At 53.5% G+C, this 18,230-nt stretch overlaps 1 protein-coding gene across 6 annotated transcripts; it reads left to right on the top strand.

The window, feature by feature from the left end:
• UBL7 (ubiquitin like 7) lies at positions 1-18,172 on the top strand. Of its 6 annotated transcripts, none has more exons than XM_058811142.1 (12): positions 116-214; positions 820-1,008; positions 1,447-1,566; positions 2,095-2,177; positions 2,282-2,366; positions 3,203-3,260; positions 4,080-4,213; positions 4,309-4,358; positions 4,950-5,117; positions 5,755-5,877; positions 8,354-8,507; positions 17,943-18,172. In XM_058811142.1, the coding sequence occupies exons 2-11, from the start codon at positions 825-827 to the stop codon at positions 8,489-8,491; spliced, it is 1,143 nt and encodes a 380-aa protein (XP_058667125.1). In that variant the 5' UTR covers positions 116-214; positions 820-824; the 3' UTR covers positions 8,492-8,507; positions 17,943-18,172. The 6 variants fall into 6 exon arrangements, with proteins under 6 accessions (XP_058667121.1, XP_058667123.1, XP_058667122.1 ...); XM_058811141.1 differs by lacking the exon at positions 17,943-18,172 and adding an exon at positions 8,595-9,134; XM_058811138.1 differs by lacking the exons at positions 116-214; positions 17,943-18,172 and adding an exon at positions 1-64 and having other exon boundaries at positions 8,354-9,134.
• The last annotated feature ends 58 nt before the right edge of the window (positions 18,173-18,230 follow it).

Genomic DNA, 18,230 nt, shown 5'->3' with positions numbered 1-18,230 from the left:
GTTGGGGTGAGGTAGCACGGAGCGGGGAGGGCCTGGGGGGCGACTGCCGGGCCCCCCTGAGGAGGTGGGGAGGGGAGGGAGACACGGCCGGGATACCCCTGAGGTGGGAAGGGGAGAGAGACACGGCCGGGATCCCGTGAGGTGCGGAGGGGAGGGAGACACGGCCGGGATCGTCCTGAGATGGGGAGGGAGACACGACTGGGATCCCCGTGAGGTGGGGAGTGAGATATGGCTGAGATCGCCCTGAGATGGGGAGGGGAGGGCGACACGGCCGGGCCCCCATGAGGTGGGGAGGGGAGGGAGACACGGCCGGGATACCCCTAAGCTAAAGGAAGAGTCTGAGGGGAGAACAGCCGGAATACCCCTGAGCTGAGGGGAAGGTCTGGGCGAGCACGGCCGGGCGATCCCCCTGAGGGGATAGGAGGGTCTGGGGGAAGAACGGCCGGGATCCCCCTGAGCTGAGGAGAAGATTGGAGTGGGGACATCCAGGGGATCGCCCTGAGCTGAAGGCCTGGGGGGAACATGTCCGACCCCCCTGAGCTGAGGGAGGGTCTGGGGGAGAACAGCCGGGACCCCCCTGAGCTTAGGGGAAGGATCTGGGGGAGCACAGCCAGGATCTCCCTGAGCTGAGACGGGGCTTGGGGTTCTGGGGACGGGCAGCCATGGCCGGGACCCCTGAGCTGACGGGGGATCGGGACTCTAGGGATGGAGGAGCCATGGCCGGGACCCCGCTGAGCGCCGGGGCTGTGTCCGGCTGTGCCCGATGGATGAGGGAGGGAGGCTCGCTGTGTGCGGGGTGTCACTCGGCCGTGTCCCCAGGCGCCATGGCCCTGCCGGAGTGGCACATCGCCGTGAAGCTGGCCGAGCAGCCGCTGGCCCCCAAAGCCATCCTGCGCCTGCCGGAGACCGAGCTGGGCGAGTGCCCGCTGGGCGGCTGCAGCATCTCGCACCTCAAGCAGCTGATCACGGGCAAGCTGCAGGAATCCATGCCGGACCCCGAGCTCATCGGTGCGTGCCCCGCCGGAGCCTGGCGCTGTCCCGCCGCTTGGGGACACCCTCGGCCCGTTCTCGCCGCGGCCGGGATGCAACATCCCGCTGCTGCTGTTGGGAGGGCTCGGTGTTCCTTCCCTGTTTCCTTGGGATCCCGGCGCTCCAGCCGCGGCAGTGCCCTTGTTCGGGAATATTTGGGCTTTCCACCAGCTCTGTGTCCTTGTGAGAGCTCTCACGGGAGCTGAGAGGGAGGTCAGCTCTTACGCAGGTGGTGACTCTGCCATCCCCTCTAGATCAGCTCTGTGATTTCCCTCCTGATTCTCAGCTCCACAGCTTCCCTGTGTTTTTCCCTACCCAGCTGCTCAGTAACCCCTTGGGCTCCAAGACACACCTAGAGACCCCCAGCTGGTTGTGAGAGCACCACAGGTGTTTATCTTCAGCTGTTTCTCCCCCCAGACCTGATCTACTGTGGCCGGAAGCTGAGGGATGACCAGACCCTGGATTTTTATGGAATCCAGTCTGGCTCCACTGTCCATGTCCTGCGCAAGTCCTGGCCTGAGCCTGACCAGAAACCAGGTGAGGAGCTGTGGGGATTGCCCCTTGGATTCTCCTTGGGATGTGTTTTAATAGGGACTGAGCTTCTCTGGGGGTTCACTGCTGTGGAGGTTTCCAGGGGAATGAATCCCTGTGTTTGGGAACTCCCAGCAGCACCTGGGTATTGATTTTCCTGATGACACAAGAGTTAAGGAATGAGCTGTGCGCCATGGAGAGAGGGATCATCCCATCTTTAATTGCCTGTGATCCATTCTAGGGCACTGTCAGGGGATGTGGAGCAAAGCCCCAGGGATGAGCAGGCTGCTGTGTGCCTGACTGTACAAAGACAGGAGCTTGAGCTGGCATTCCTCTAATGGCACATGTGGGAGGATATTCCTGACTATTTTTATGATGTGAGAGTGCAGCAAGTCATTACTCTGCAGTGACTACACCCAATCCAAGGATGTTGGAGGATCCCTGTTGCAGCATGGAGGTCCCAGCGGGCTGTGCATGGCTCTGAGGGCTGACAGAGGCCCAGCTGTGTTTTGTTGTGGTGTTTTCTCCCCTCAGAGCCCGTGGATAAGGTGGCAGCAGTCCGGGAATTCCGTGTGCTGCACACTGCCCTGCACAGCAGCCCTGCCTACAGAGATGCTGTGAGTGCTCTGCTCCTGGGAGGGGGGGAATTCAGCTGTCCCCTCCCTCTGGGGACACCCCCACAGTGGGTGACATTGCCAACCTGCTCTGCTTCCCCTGGCAGGTCTTCAAGATGCTGGGAAACAAGGAATCCCTGGATCAGATCATTGTGGCTACTCCCGGCCTCAGCAGTGACCCTGTGGCTCTGGGTGAGTCTGGCTGTGATCCAGAGGATCTGAGGAAAGGTTGGATTCCTGTTGGGGGAAGGGACAGACACAAATCTAGGTTGAATTCCTGGTAGGGAGAAGAGAGAGTTAAAAAACCCTCATTTTTTGTCCCTTTGGAGCGTGAGTTGGTGACCGCTGAGGTGTCAGTTGTGCTCCATTGGTGGTTTGGGGATGGATCCTGGCGTCAGAAGGGCCAGGGAAAGGACGGTTGGAGCTCTCTCCTTGATTTCAGAAGGATCAGGGAAAGAAGGGAAGGATCCTGGCTTCAGAAGGGTCAGGGAAAGGAGGGCTGGAGCTCTCTCCTTGATTTCAGAAGGATCAGGGAAAGGAGGAATGGATCCTGGTTTCAGAAGGGTCAGGGAGAGGAGGGATGGAATTCTCTCCCCACTACAAAATGCTCCAAAGTGGTGGATTAAATCCATCCTGTTGTGGGATGGTGGCAGCCTGAGGCAGGTGGAATTTGGGATGTTACAGAATGGTTCACTAAACCCAGCCTGTTGTGGGATAGTGGCAGTCCTAGGCTGGTGGAATTTGGGATGCAGTCCCAGCCTGGCTGCAGGGAGCTGGGGCCCAGCCTCCACCCTGCCCTTGAGGTGGAGCACCCATGGGATTTGCAGGAAAAAGCCCCTTCCCTTTTGTCCCTTTTGTCCCTTGGGTGTGTGACCAAGAGCCTCTTTGGGAACACAAAGGCTTCAGAGGAACAATGGGGAGTGTTTGTGGTGTTTACTCATGAGTCATTTCCTGGAAAACAATTGCTATTTATTTGTCCCTGTGGCTTTTGTGTATCCTGTCTCACTGCCTTTCCTGGTCCTTTGCAGGAGTTCTGCAGGACAAGGATCTGTTCTCTGTGTTTGCAGACCCCAACATGCTGGACACGTAAGTTCCCCGAGCTGGGGCAGTGATTCAGCAGTGCCTTTGTGTCCCTGTGTGTCACCTGGGTGGGACAGAGCTCTGCTCCTGCCTCCCAGGCTGGGTCATTCCTCTCAGGAAACGTGGATCCACCACTTGGGTTAGTCCAGAGGGTTAACTTTGGTGGGAGGCAGGGCCATCATGGCCTCCAGATCAGGGTTCAGACCTGGGTGAAGTGCTCACAGCAGAGAGCTGCTCCCATGAGAACGTTGGAAAAGTCAGCATGGGTCCAGAGGGAGAACCAAGGAAAGGTCCAGCATGGGTCCAGAAGGATCCTTGGAGAACCAAGGCCAGCATGGGGTCCAGAAGGATCCTTGGAGAACCAAGGCAAGGTTGGGTCTAGAAGGGTACTTGGTGAACTGAGGCAATGTCCAGCGTGGATCCAGAAAGATCCAGGGCCAGGTCCAGCATAAATCTAGAACATCCAAGGTCAGATCCAATGTGGATCCAGAAGGATCCAAAACCAGATCCAGCATGGATCCAGAAGGATCCTTGGTGAACCAAGGACAGGTCCAGCATAGATCCAGAAGGATCCAAGGCAAGATCCAGCATGGATCCAGAAGGATCCTTGGTGATCCAAGGCCAGGTCCATCGTGGATCCAGAAGGATCCAAAGCCATGTCCAGCGTGGATCCAGGAGGATCCAAGGCAGGTCCAGCTGGATCCAGAAGGATCCCTGGCTGCCTGGAGGACTTTGGGCCTGCAGCGGTGGCAGTGCCCCCGGTGCCTCAGGGCTGGTTCCTGGTGTGCCCCGTGCCCTCGCTCAGCCGTGCCCGTTTGTGCCCAGGCTGATCCCGGCTCACCCTGCCCTGGTGAACGCCATCGTGCTGGTGCTGCACTCGGTGGCGGGCAGCACCCCCCTGCCAGCCCCGGACACGTCCTCGCGCGCCATGGCCCTGGGCTCCTACCGCGACATGCCAGGTACGTCACCTTGGTGCTCAGCCAAAAACTCCGCAGGGATCTGCTCCCAGTTCCTGCTGGTTTCCCACATCCTTTCATTCCCCTTTCTGTTGCAGGTGGCTTTCTCTTTGAGGGGCTCTCTGATGATGAAGATGACTTCCACCAGGTAAGCAGCCAGGTTGGGTGAGCACTTCTTTCTGGGTTTAATTTATAGCCCTGAGACTCCCAAGCTCTTCCTTTCCTGTCTGGTGAGCAGCACGAGCTGCTCTGGCTCCCCAGGGGGATGTGGAGACAAACATATTGATCCTGGCTGCTTCCATGCTGCTCAGAAGAGGGCTTTCCTCAGTACTGAACACACAACAGGAAAATGGAACAGAGGAAATGCTCTCACAGCCATAGTGGAGCGTGGGAATGTTGATCCCTGCCTTTCTGCACTCTTCCTCTCCACAGGACAAAGGGTTCTGTATGAAAAACTGGATATATGGGTTTAAATGTGCCTGTAGCAGGGAATTGTTTTGTTCCAGGCTAACATCACCGTGGTTTGGGGCTGGTGGATGATAGATTGAAAGGTTTCCTGCCAGTTTCCACAGCTGACTCTGTGGAAAAAAGGCACATCCTACTCTGGCATGTTTGTCTTTCAGAAGTGTCACCCTTGGGACATTTGGGTATGGTAGGACAGGGATGTGTGGTTTGACTGGGACACAAACACTGACAGAGGTCACAGCTGGGGCTTTTCTCTCTCTCTGTCTCCACACAGAGCACCAGGTCCACCCCATCCAGCAGCACGTCCGGCTCGCGCCCGGCCTCGCTGGGCTACGCGGGGGCGGCGGGGCCGCGGCCCATCACCCAGAGCGAGCTGGCCACAGCCCTGGCCCTGGCCAGCACCCCCGAGAGCAGCTCCCACACACCCACCCCGGGCACACAGGTAACCCTGGGGCTGCCTCACCTGCCTCTGCATTCCCTCAGGGGTGGGTTCTCTTCCCTTTGATCCCACCCTTGAGCACACAGGTAACCCCTGGGGCTGCCACGGCTGCCTCTGCTTTCCCTCAGGGGTGGGTTCTCTTCCCTTTGATCCCACCCTGGTAACCCCTGGGGCTGCCACTGCTGCCTCTGCTTTCCCTCAGGGGTGGGTTCTCTTCCCTTTGATCCTACCCTGGGCATCCAGGGAACAGCCAGTACCAGCCTGCATCAAGGCTGGCACACCTGGCTCTTCATTCCCTCATGGATGGGTTCTCTTCCCTTTCATCCCACCCTGGGCACTCAGGGAGCAGCCAGCACTGGTCCTGGTCAAGACTGGCACATCTGGCTCTTCATTCCCTCAGGGAAGAGTTCCCTGTGTGATCCTAACCCTGGCACACCTGGCTGTGCCTTCCCTCATGCAAATTCATGTGATCCCTATCTTCCACATACTCCCAGCACCCAGGGACAGCCAGCACAGCCTGGTCAGCTCTGGGGCACCTCCCTTTCCTCCTGGTCTCCCTTCCCCATGGGATGGAGAGTGAGGGGTGCTGCAGGTGTTGCTGTGTGCTGGTTCCTTCTCCTCACCTGTCACCTCCTCCTAGGGCCACTCCTCCGGGACGTCCCCGATGTCATCCAGTGTGCAGTCAGGGACCCCCATCACCAACGACCTGTTCAGCCAGGCCCTCCAGCACGCCCTGCAGGCCTCAGGGCAGCCCAGCCTCCAGGTCAGTGGCATTCCCTGGAATCCTGCACCCCCTGGCATCTCCCAGCTGCCTCCTGTGGTGGGACATCAGCCTGGAGGGGCATCACTGGTGCCTTTTTGGGCTACCTGAAAACAGAGGCCAGACAGCATTAAGGGAATAAAAAGCTGTTCTATTTATTGAAGGGCCATTTGGGGCAGATGAAGCTACACCCAAAAATGGACCACAGGTCACAGGTTTTCAGACTTCTGTAAATTTGGTCCATTTGCATATTGGGGGTAATCTGATTACACCTTCAGGTAATGAAGTCATTTACCCCAAGTCTCTAAAAGCAGAGGCCAGACAATATTAAAAGAATAAAAAGCAGTTAATATTTATTGAAGGGCCTTCAGGTACATTTTGGGGAGATAAAGCCCCCCAACCAGGGGCTACACCCAAAAATGGACCAATGATCACAGGTTTTCAGACTTCTGTAAATTTGATCCATTTTCATATTGGGGGCTAATCTTCCAATTAAACCTTCAGGTAATGAAGACATTTACCCCAAGTTTCTGAAAACAGAGACCAGACAAAATTAAAAGAATAAAAAGCAGTTAAATTTATTGAAAGGCTTTGGAGCAGATGAAGCTACACTCAAAATGGACCAATTATCACAGTTTTCAGACTTCTGTAAATTTGGTCCATTTGCATGTTGGGGGTTAATCTTCTGATTACACCTTCAGGTAGTGAAGTAATTTACCCCAAGTCTCTAAAAACAGAGGCCTGACAAAATTAAGGGAAGAAAAAGCAGTTATATTTGTTGAAGGGCCTTCAGGTACATTTGGGGCAAGACCCCAAAAATGAACAATGGCTCACAGGTTTTCATACTTCTATAATTTGGTCCGTTTTCGTATTGGGAGTTAATCTTCTAATTAAACCTTTGGGTAATGAAGTAGTTTGCCCCCATTTTGCTCCTCCAGCTCACTTTTGTTTACATTTCTGGGGCCTGAGGCAGTGAGATGTCCTTGATTGCCAGGCCTGGAGAGGAGTTGTTGTGTCTGCCCAAAATGGGAAAGCAGCAGCTCACACTGAATATTGAATTAGAATTACACAAAGAATTACAGGATTACAAATGTATGAAAAATGTAAAATCTAAAGTCCCAAGGCATCATCACAGCCACTGCAGAAGTACTGGGTGGAACTGGGGTGGAGGTGTTATAAATGCATATTATAGTGTTGGCTTTTTGCAAATATTAAGATAAATACTGTATGTATAATGTTAAAAGAACTTTTATTTCTGCTATTAACAAAAAACTTAGACATAGTAGTAGCTAATCTAGTTATAAATGAACTCTTTTTAGTCAAGACAACATATAATGAAGACCTTGCTAGTAATATACTATCAATATTTATCATCTGAAGAAAGTATAGACCAAGCCCAGACTAAAAGTAATAAAGAAAAAAAGCCAAAACCACAACTACAAAACATGCATACTCTAAAAAAACAAACCCAAAGAAGAGCCATACAAAATAGTTCCTAAAACAGATAAACTAGTTTATAGAAAAATGTAAATATACATAGGAATCTGTGAATATACAAGCTAATGTAATAGAAAAAGTATTTTAAAATATCCCTGAAAATAAATGTGCTCTTGGCTGAGTTTCAAGATGCACCCAGCCATTATCTTTACTATCTTTATCTCCTATTGTCTTTTATTAAACTTTTAAATTTTGCCAAACAAACCAAACCAGCTATTTCACAGGGGGTGGTGGCTTTGGGGACTTTGCAAAATCACTGAGCTTTCAGGAGCTGTTTGCACAGGTGCTGCTGAGGTGGGTGGGAAGCACATCCACTCTCCTATGAAAATATAAACATTTAAAAACCACAATTTGAAAGTTAAATAAAGGACAATAGGAACAAGGAGCACAGAGCAAAGGTTATTGTGGCATCAGCCAAGAGCCCCCTGTTATCTTTGGGGATATGTCCTGGTTTAGGGCAAATTTAACCCTAGCCCCTTAAATACCTTTAATTACATCAGCCCTTTGCAAATTCACAGACCCTTGTGCTCAGTAAACTTTTCCCCAAGCTGGTTTACATGTTCTGAGAATTGTTTAGCACATCTCTGCTTTGGCTCTGCTCTTTTAGAGCATGTGCATTCCTGGATTGTGGTTTTAGTCCCTTTTTATCCCCTCCAGTTCTGCCCTCAGAGGGTGAGTGCTGCTGGCTGGCACATCTGTGCAGGTGTGCTCACCCTGTGCTCACTGGGTGTTATCCCATCCCTGCAGGCACTGTGACACAGCACACTGATATCAGATACTGCACTGAGCTTAATGAACAGAAATAAATCCATATCTTTATAATAAAGTCACTTTAACACCACTCATCTAAAATCCATTTTTATATCTGCAAAAAGCCAATATTATAATGTGTGTCTATAACAGGTGGGACCCTGGGCAGTGGGAAGGGCTGCTGGTTTTGCTGCTGGGATTCTCACCCCAAACTTCTCCTTGCTGTGAGCAGAGCCAGTGGCAGCCCCAGCTGCAGCAGCTGCGAGACATGGGGATCCACGACGACGAGCTGAGCCTGCGGGCCCTGCAGGCCACAGGAGGGGACATCCAGGCTGCCCTGGAGCTCATCTTTGCTGGGGGGGCCCCCTAAACCTTCTGCTGGACTGGTGAGTTGTGCTGAGGCAGCAGCTGGGCTGGTTCTGTGTGTGAGAAGCACCGAAGGCAGCTCCAAATCCTCTCTCCAACCTCCTCAGGACTCTGCACGGAGAAGGGAAGAGGTGGCTTGGTGCTGGAGATGTGGCCCTTCCAGCTGTGCAGTGTTTATCTGTCACCACTCTCTGCCTGAATGTTGTTTCATTCCCTGCATTAAAAGGGCCCTGCTCAGTTCCCTGCCTGCTGTGTGGGTCGTGCTCTGTCCTGGCTGTCTTGCAGATCCCAGCAGGGCAGGAAGGGGAAGCATTGCTGGCCAGTGGTTGTGGACAGATCATGAACAGGACAGGACTGCTGTGGAACACATCTCAAGCTGTTTATTTTCCAGCATCACTCTCATTACATGGTTATGACAATGGGAAGATGCCAGCAGCAGATAAAGAACTTAATGTCACAACTCACTTTAAAATTTTTTTGGCCAATCATACAAAGCAAAAGCACATTGATATTAGTTCTATCCAACCACTATAAACACAAGTACCTTCTGTTAAAACAATACTTGCTTATCTTGAATACAATACCTACTTGTAAGCCTTAAAACACAATGCCCAGAGCTCCATTATTAACCTTAGAACTTCCTCATGTCTTGCTAGATAAACTTTTTTGTAGTTTAGAGAGTTATTCTAGCCAAGTGTTAATACACAGACCATTGTTCTAGTTGTCCTTATTTTCTACATCTTACATAACTTTTCTGCTGACAAATCTAATGGCTCTCACTTAGCTCTAATTGCAGTTCTGCTGTCTCTGAGCCCTGCCTTTTGCAGCTTTCCCAAAACCTCAGATTGTGGGAATCCTTAAAAACTCAGCCTCGGTGGGATGTGGTGCTGTCAGCAGAGGGCACGGCCACCACGAGGTGACAGTGACAAAGAAATGACAAGGGCTAGTGGGAGCTGGAGAAATGCCCGGTGTGGGTTCCTCCACGTGCAAAGCCAATTAACGGCGTTCGCCTTTAATTGCAATCAGTGGGGGCAGCAAAAAGCCCGGCCTGGAGCCGGGCCCGGCATCGCTGGGACTGCGCGCCGGGGTTAACGAGGCGCGAAAGCGGCAGCGGGTTCTGGGAGCAGGGAGCGCTCTCCTGCCTCACCTCCGGGCTGCCGTGCTGCCCTCTAATCCCCGCACAGCGCTGTGATCCTCGCTGATAGCATCGCGGTGTCACCCTGCAAGCCGGGATTGTTCTCTGCGGGGAGCCCTGCGCTGATAGGCTTTAATCCTGTCGAGAGGATTAATGCCCGAGGGAGGCAAGGAGGGGCTGGTGTTGTGCTCAGGCTGGAGCAGATAAGATGTGATGGACATAAATGGCTTTCCTGACACCCTCCTGGGTCCCTGCCCTCGGCACGCACACGGATTTGATGTGTGAGAAAACTGATTAATCCCTTCCCGTGCCTGGATGCTGCCTTTGCAGGGACAGCACAGAGCACATGCACAGCACCGAGCACATGCACAGCACCCTCCCTTCCCCTGCTGGCAGCCCCAATCCTCCGGGATAACCTCGGATTAGCCGGATCACAGATGCTCCTGCCCAAAGCTGGGGAGCATTGCAGGCTCTCCCGGCCACCAGCACGTCCAGTTTGCCTTCTGCACCACCTGAATTCTCAATTTAGGGCTCACTGCTGTGGTTTTTGTGTCAGTCCTGAGATTTTTGATCCCTCTGTTGACCCACGTTTGGCATGAAGCCGTTTTCGCTGCTATTTCTGCTTCCCGCCGCCCCCAGCGAGCTGAGAACTGCCTGGATTTTTTGGGGTTTTTTTGGGCTGGAAGTGCCTTTTCCCAGATTTCCTTCCCCAAACGGCAGGGCTTGGCTGGGAGCAGCAGCTCAGGCACATGCACTGGCTGCAGCAGAGAAGTTGGCAGCGCTGCCGCTCACGACATCGCTTCCCTCGCCCCGCAGAGCCGTGCCTGAGCACAGGGGGAGCTGCGGGGAGGGGGAGAGGCTCTGCTGCCTCCTGCACGGCTGGGCAGCGACTGAGCTCTGCTGCAGCAGCTCCTGCAGCAGCTCGTGCAGCACACAGGGAGCTGAGAGGGGGCTGGGAGGGATGCTCAGGGGCTCTGCAAGGGCAGGAGCAGCAGAACAGCAGGGAAAGGCTGGAAAGGACTGGGTTAGGTTGGATCAGGGAGGAATTGTTCCCTTGAGGGTGCCCAGAGAGCCTGTGCTGCCCCTGGATCCCTGCCCATGGGGTGGCTTTAGGGTCCTTGTCACTGATTGTGAGTGGCCGAGCACGACAGAGACAGAGCAAACTGGTGCCTGTTCCTTGTGCTCCATCCCTGGATGTGGCCTGGCAGCTCCCCCTGCCACGTTGGATCTGCTCTGCTTGGCTCTCAGTTCATCCCTCCTGCCCCTCTCACACTCCCTTCCCCAGCCCAGCAGCCCTGGCTGGGCTTTACTGGGAGCAGACTGGGAAATAGGTGTTGCCTGACCCTGGCAGAGCAGGAGGTCAGGCCACAGTTCCCCAGCGTCAGCAGGGACCTTCTGTTTGTGACATCAAAGGGCTGCTCTTGCTCTGCTTCCCTGCTGGCCTCCCTGGGGCTGCTTCCCTCCTGTGACAGCAGGGAGGGATGGATGGCAGCAGCTGCTTTTCCTCCCCTGTTTTCCATAATCCTGTTTTGCATCCCACTGCTGGACACCTGCAGGGGGTGGAGGTTTGTCTGGGCCCTGCACCATGTGTTTTCTGGAGCCCTTCTCCTCCTTGTCTCTCCCATTTTGGGCTGATTTGTCTCTGCTGGTTCATTTTCCAGCAAAAAGGTGGAGTGGAGGCAGAGCAGAATCTCCCAGGTGGCTTTTGCAGTGCCTTAAGCAGTGTTGGACAGATTTCCATGGGATAGTGTTGGCTCCTTGCTCCCCCAGCCTGACTATTCCCTGTTTGTCCCTGTCACATCCTGGAGCTCCACACCTTGCCCTGAGCACATAAATTCCAGAAAATCGGTGAAGGTGACTTTCCCTGATTCTCCAGGATTTGTTGGGCAGGTACATCCAGCAGGAGCAGCAGCAGGAATTTGTCTGGCACAGCCTTTGCCCATCAACTTGCCTTTTTTTGCAGAGGTTTCCTGGCTGCTCCCAGCTTTGTCCTTGTAGGAAAGGCCAAAACACACCAAAAATGTGAGTTTTTCTTCCTTTCCCAGCTCTGTGCTGGTTCAGTGAGCTGAGGGGACAAAAGAAGAGGGGACAGAGGTGTCCTTGGCAATAAGGACATTTTAGCCTTACTCTTTCTCAGGGGAACTCTGGAGAAAGGAGCAAATTTGATTTGGGACAGCTGATGAGGTGACAGCACGGAGACAGGACAGGTGACACATCCCAGTGACCTGTGTCCTGTGGGGTTTGCTCCCTTCCCTCCATGAATCACCATTTTCCTGTTCAAGTGACAAAAAGGGAGCTCTGATTTCAAGCCCTCAAAGCTCCCTTTTAAGGTTACAGAGTTGAGAGGCCCCACGTCATCCACAATAAAAACCAGGCAACTATTTTAATTTGTGAAAGCAGAAATGGGCTGAAAATGTCACCCTGTGAGAATATTTCTATTTCCTTATGTTCCCTTTTATATTTATAGTGTTCTAATATTCATAAACGTGTCCCAAAATCCCTTGGAGAGGGTTTCCCCCCCCCCCCCCCTCTATCTCTGAAATAAATGCTGATTTAAGAGCAGGGTCTGCTGGTTCAGCAGGGATGAATTAATTCAGGGCTTGAGTTGGAGCGCAGGGGTTCCACTCCAGGAGCCATAAAAGCATCAGAGGGGGTCCAGAATTCCTTTTTTTTTCCTGCAGGGGCCAAGAACAAAAACTGGAGCAAAACTTTGGAGCAGGGTGAGCAGAGAAAAACCCATTTCTAAGAGATTTTCTGCTATTTCTGCAGAAACACCTCTGCAGCTTCTGGCTGTCAGAGGTTGGGGCACTGTCAGAGCTGCGTGTTGGGAACAGACCCTACATGAGGTTTGGCCAGTCTGTGACCTCTGTGTCACCTCTGGGGGTGGCCTCAGATGCCAAGGCTGTGCAGCAGCAGGACAGGAGAAGCTGAAGGACTGGGGCACGTCCTGAGTGCCAGCAAGGCTTTGAGGGTTCCTTTTGGGGTGCTCTAGGCAGGAGGAGGTGACAAGGACAGGGCAGCCAGCAAGGATGTCCCCTAATGTCACTGGGGCCGGAGGAGCTGAGTTTCATTTTGGGGTGTCTGTGGCAACTGGGGCATGAGGAGGTGATAATGACAGGGCAGCCAGGAAGATCATTGTCCCCTGATGTTGCAGGAGGAGCCAGCCCAGCAGGTCCCAGCATTTCCCTGCATGGTGCTGGATTAAAGTTCTGGAATGTTCTGCCCAGGGAGGTGCTGGAGTCACCATCCCTGGGTGTGTTTAACAAAGCCTGGATGTGGCACTGGGTTTAGCTGAGGTGTTGAGGCTTCATGACCTTGAAGGTCTCTTCCAGCCTGGCCATTCAGTGATTCTGTGAGTTCTGTGGATCTGTGTGCTGTTCCTGGGGAGGGAAGCAGTGCTGGCCCCTCAGGGTCCCTTTGTGGGGTTTTTCTGGCTGCCCTGAAGCTCTGAGCCTGGAGGATTCTCAGTTACACATCATTTAATCACCTCAGCTCCTGCCAGCTGCTGTCTGCTCAGATGAGATCCCAGCTGTTTTAATGCCTTGTGAAGGCTGACCTAGAGCAGAGGCCAGACAGAGCTCAGGAATAAAGCAGGGATTTATTAAAAGGCCTCCATGGATCCCCCTTGGGCAGCACAAGAGCCCAGCCAGGGCTGCACCCAAAATGAACCCAAAATGGTCACAAAAATGGACAGCTGGTCATGGGGTCTCTCACTTTTATAAGTTCTGCTCCATTTGCATATTGGGGTTAATTGTCCAATTACACTCCAGCCCATGCAGCCCCACTCTGCTTGTTTTTCTCTCTCCAGCCCACGTTGTTTGTGCCCTTGGGACTGAGATTTGGGTCATTTGTCCTTGGTCCCCAGCTAGAGCAGGAATTGTTTTGTCTCCCTGCTCTGTGCACAGAGCTCACCATCCCCTAACATGAAGCCCAGACCCACACACTAAATATGAAAAACAGAAAAGCTAAACCTGAGGCATCAGCTTTGTTCTCCCCCCACCCCATTCCTCATGCCCATTTTCCTCCCTGAGCTGATCCCTGTCCCAAAGGGGCCCTGTGGGAGCGGGCTGGCCCCACAGCAGGTGACAGGCAGCACCAGGAGGGACAGATGGGACATGGGAAGAAAGGAAAGCTCCTCCCTGCCCAGCCCAGTGCAAAAACAAGCCAAAGGATGTCTAGGGACATCCTGCTGGAAGAGATGGAGAGCTCCCCACATGTGTGCTGGTCCCTGTGTCACCACAGCCACCGTCCCTCTGCGTCACCAGCCCCAGGGTGGCTCTCAGGAGTCACACTGGAAGGAGAAGCAGGACAGGGCCCTTTTCCCTCCCTTTTTTCCTTGTCTCTCCCTTCCTGTCGAGACAGACACTGCTGCTGGAAGAGCTCCAAGGTCACAGCCAAGGAGTTTGCTTTTCCTGAGCTTGAGTTTATGAGGCCTGAGAGGGCTCTGGCACTTGGCCCAGCAGCCTCTCCAGAGCCAGGTGAGTTTGTTTGGACTCCCTGCAGAAAAATGCAGGCTGGAATTCCAGGCAGATTGCAGAGGGGTCACACCTTAACCAGCTGTGTGCAGGAGGATTTTTTGTCTCTTCTAGGGCTGATAAGGGGGGTTATCATCTTGGTTAGGGGATGGTGGTGCTGAAGCCTCCCTGGGCATTCCAGAGCTGCTAAGCTAAAAATAGAAAAAGAATGAATAACAAAGTTCTGTGTCTCAGCACAGAGTGAGACCCAACTCTGCTGTGAGTAGTCAGTAAATCTAAACATCTACCTGAGACCAATCACAGATGCACCTGTTACATTCCACAGCAGCAGATAACCTTTGTTTACACTTTGTTGCTGAAGCCACAGCTTTCCAGAAGAGGGAAAAATCCTAAGAAAGGATTTTCCACAAAAGACGTCTGTGACAGGGAAGGAAGGCTCAGGAACTGCAGAGCACCTGCTGGAACCTCAAAGGACATGGAGCTCTCATGGTGGGAGTGTGGTGAGCAGAGCCACCCATTCCTGTTCTTTTTGTTGTTCTAACCTTGCTTCACTGGCTGAGACTCCACACTGGATTTTGTTAACTCTGCCTTTTAGGCACCCCTGCCTCATTTCCTGCCCCACCAATGAGTCCCCTCTTGTGGGAAATGAATTTGTAGCAATTTCTCCAAGTTTGATATTTGTTTACAAATACATACTATGTAAATATGTAAACATATTATTTTTGTTTACATAGTATGTAAACATACACACTTTGTAAACTTACTATTTGTATGTAAACAAATATCGAACTTGGAGAATTCTCCACAAATTCATTTCCCACGCCCTCTAAGGATGTGACGCCTTCAGATGTGATGCTCCAGAGGGGGTTTGGTGACAAGGGTGGGCTGTGGCTGTGACCAGTGAATCAGATTGTGACACTGGTCTGGAAGGTCCTGGGCAAGCCCCTGGGCTTTCCTTTGGAGGCACAGGAGGAAGGGGACTCCCAGCTGAGGTTTTACGCTGCTCTCAAAATCACTGAGTGCAAATCAGGTCAGTCACAAGTTCCCTTCTGGCCAAATCTCTTGGGAAATCTTTTCTGGGGGGCGAAATCTTCTGGGAAATCACATCTTGGGGCCACATGGCTTTCCTGAGTGGTTTGTAAAGCCCTGGGGGTGGCTCTGAGCTCATTTGGGCGCCTTTGGTGGCACTTGTGCTGTCCTTTGCCATGGGGGAACTTATGCCAACTGCTCAGAGCTCCCAGCCTCAATCCAGCTTGAAGAGGTGAGCCTGGAGAGCTGGGAAGTTCCCAAACTCTGCAGGGCTGTGGCCTTGGGGAGGGATGGTTGAGGTATTTTGGTTGCTGCCTGCCAGGAACGTGAGGGAGAATTTGGGTGTGGAGAGCAGAAACTGCAGCAGCTGATGAAGGATCTGCTCTGCTGACTTCCCTCCTCACTCTGTCAGCTGGGAAATGAAGGGTCTGTCAGCACCACGAGGAGCTGTGAGGGGATTTCACTGATTGCTGCTCCAAAGCCAGCCTGTTCCAAAATGAGGACTGGGAGCTCTGATCTTCCAAAGTTCTGTCCCAACCTCCTGGGCTGTCAGTCCTTCCCACAGGATTTCCCAGGTGCAGCATCCCAGTCTTTTCTGGGAAGGGTGATGGAGAGGGGGATGAGAAACATCCTCATCCTTTCTCCAGCTGATCCTAGTGGAAAAGGGGATGAGGAACATCCTCATCCTGTGTCCAGCTGATCCCAATCTTGTCTGGGAAGTGCTGATGGAAAAGGGGCAATGAGGAACATCCTCATCCTTTGTCCTGCTCATCCTAATGGAAAAGAGGGATGAGGAACATCCTCATCCTTTGTCCAGCTGATCCCAACCTTGTCTAGGAAGGGATGATGGAAAAGGAGGATGAGGAACATTCTTATCCTTTGTCCAGTTGATCCCGGTCTAATCTGGGAAGTGCTGATGGAAAAGGGGATGAGGAACGTCCTCATTCTTTATCTAGCTCAGCAGGGTCCCTCTGGCAGTGTCACACCTGCTTTGTGCACAGCAAAGGTCCTGCCTGGCTTAGCCAGAACTGAGATTTCTCTTGTTGTTCCTTTTTTCCATGCAAGATCTGTCCTGTTGGTGCTTCCAAGGGTCACATTCCTGGCCGAGGGAAGGTAACAGATCTGTTTTTGTGGATAAAACCACCACGAGCCTGCTCGGGTGCCAAGTGCAATCTGAGCTCTTTGGGTTGCCTGGGCCACAAACATGATGAATAAAACTGTTCCTCTTGGGGAAAAAAATCTGTGCTTCTGACAAGATTCCTGGGGGAGGCTGCCTCCTGATCCGTGCTGGAAGCGAGGCGCATGATCTGGGAGAGAGCTGCTCACGAGTTGTGCTGGGGAAGTTCTGATCCCAGAGTGGAGCAGATGGAAATTTCTGCAGGAAAGGGCTGAGCTGCTGCCTAGAATCTGATGCTGCCTGCTCTTGAGCTACCAAACTCAATCTGGGAGCTCCTTCCCTGCTTTGGGAAGGGTGGTTTTCATTCCAGCACCTCCTGCACACCGGGCCAGCCTGGAAATGGGGGCTCTGGGGAGCTGTGCTGCTCTGGAGGGTTGGGTTTTCCTGGGGGCTGTGTTCTCCACATCCTGCCCATCTCCTGGAATGGCTTTCCCAGGCAATGATCTCATGGTTCTGGGAGCCAGGCTCCCCCCTGGCTGCCCTCACCCTTCCCTCTGAGGCTGTCTGGAGCAGCTGGAAGTGCTCCAGGATGGGCTTGGAGCAGCACCCTGGGACCGTGGGAGGTGTTGGGCACCAAGGTCCCTTCCACCCCAAAGACTCCTAAAATCCTGGGGGAGCTTGAGTCCTGAAAACTCCTTTTCCAGGAGTGGTTTTGGGGAAAAACCTCCTTTTTCAAGAGTGTTTTTTGAGCAAAAAACTCCTTTCTCTGGGGGTGTTTTTGGGGAAGAAAACTACTTTTTCAGGAAGAAAACTCCTTTTTTTCCTGCTGGAAACCAAGTGATAACGGGGTCTGGCAGCTCAGGGAGCAAACAGGGACCTGCAGCTGCCCCCAGGGCTGAGCTCAGAACGCTTCAGGGCTGGAAATCACCACGGCCAGAAGTGAGTGTGTGTCTTCTCCCTGTAATTACCCCTGTAATTACCCCGGCAGCTGCGTGGCCAAAGAAAGGTGAACCCACACACACAAAGAAGCGCCGGGAAATCCCTGTGGCTCCTTCAAATCCACCATTAGCCGGCTCATTAATTTATTTTTGCTCCTTTCAGCGTGCCCCCCTTGCCCTGGCCCTGCTCGTCCCTCCAGGAGCGGAGCGGGGCCGGGGCCGAGCTTCAATCGCCGCTTTAAAGGGCACAGCTGCGGCTCCTTCCCGGTGGGCTTCTCCTATTCCGGTCACGTCCCGGCTCGCTCTCCGTGCTCGGAATGCCCCGCTCCTCTCATTAACCAGAGCCACAAAGGCTCCCGGGCCTCCCCGGGGGCACCTTTGTGACAAAAAGGTGACCGTGCCACCCGCGGGGTGTCCTTTGGGGGAGCAGCCGCGGCGCCAAGGTTCGGGATGCTCGGGCAGGGCTCACCTTCCTGCCGGTGACATCCACTCGGGGATGTCGTTCCTCGCCACGTGTGCTCGGGAGAGGGGGTGTGACAGCGCGGTGACACTCGGGTGTCCCTAGGAGTGGCCCTTTGGTGCCGGCCCTGCTGCATCCCTCCTGGATCCAGCTGTGCCGCTCCCCATCCAGCTGTTCCCCCCATGCCACCGCACCTGGCTCAGAGTACACCCCCGTGTCACACCACCCCCTCTCTGCCCCTATTCTCGGCCCTATTTCCGTTCCCCTCTCACTCGTCCCAACCTCGATTTTCCCTCCGCAGCCCCCGCGGGAAGTTCTTGGCAAACCCCGGCCCAGCTGCGACTTTTCCGCGGGGCACAAAGCCACCGACCCCCGCATCTTCCCCTCACCGCGGAGAAGGATGAAAACCCAAAAAAAAGACCCCAAACACCCCCGGTGGAAGCTGTGCCGGAGCTCAGGTGCGTTGAGCGAGCTGCTGAAGGTTTTACTCCATCTTCCTTGCGCAAGGCCCGCCCTTCCCTCACCATTGGCTGCGCCCGGCTCCTCGCAGCCTTTTGTACGCGGGGAGATGCAGCTGTCAGCCCTCCCG

The sequence above is a fragment of the Ammospiza caudacuta genome, chromosome 10 (genome assembly GCF_027887145.1).
Source record: "Ammospiza caudacuta isolate bAmmCau1 chromosome 10, bAmmCau1.pri, whole genome shotgun sequence".
In the NCBI taxonomy this organism is placed as follows: domain Eukaryota; kingdom Metazoa; phylum Chordata; class Aves; order Passeriformes; family Passerellidae; genus Ammospiza; species Ammospiza caudacuta.
Note: the sequence above shows the minus strand (reverse complement) of the source record. Positions and strands in the feature narration are given on the sequence as shown.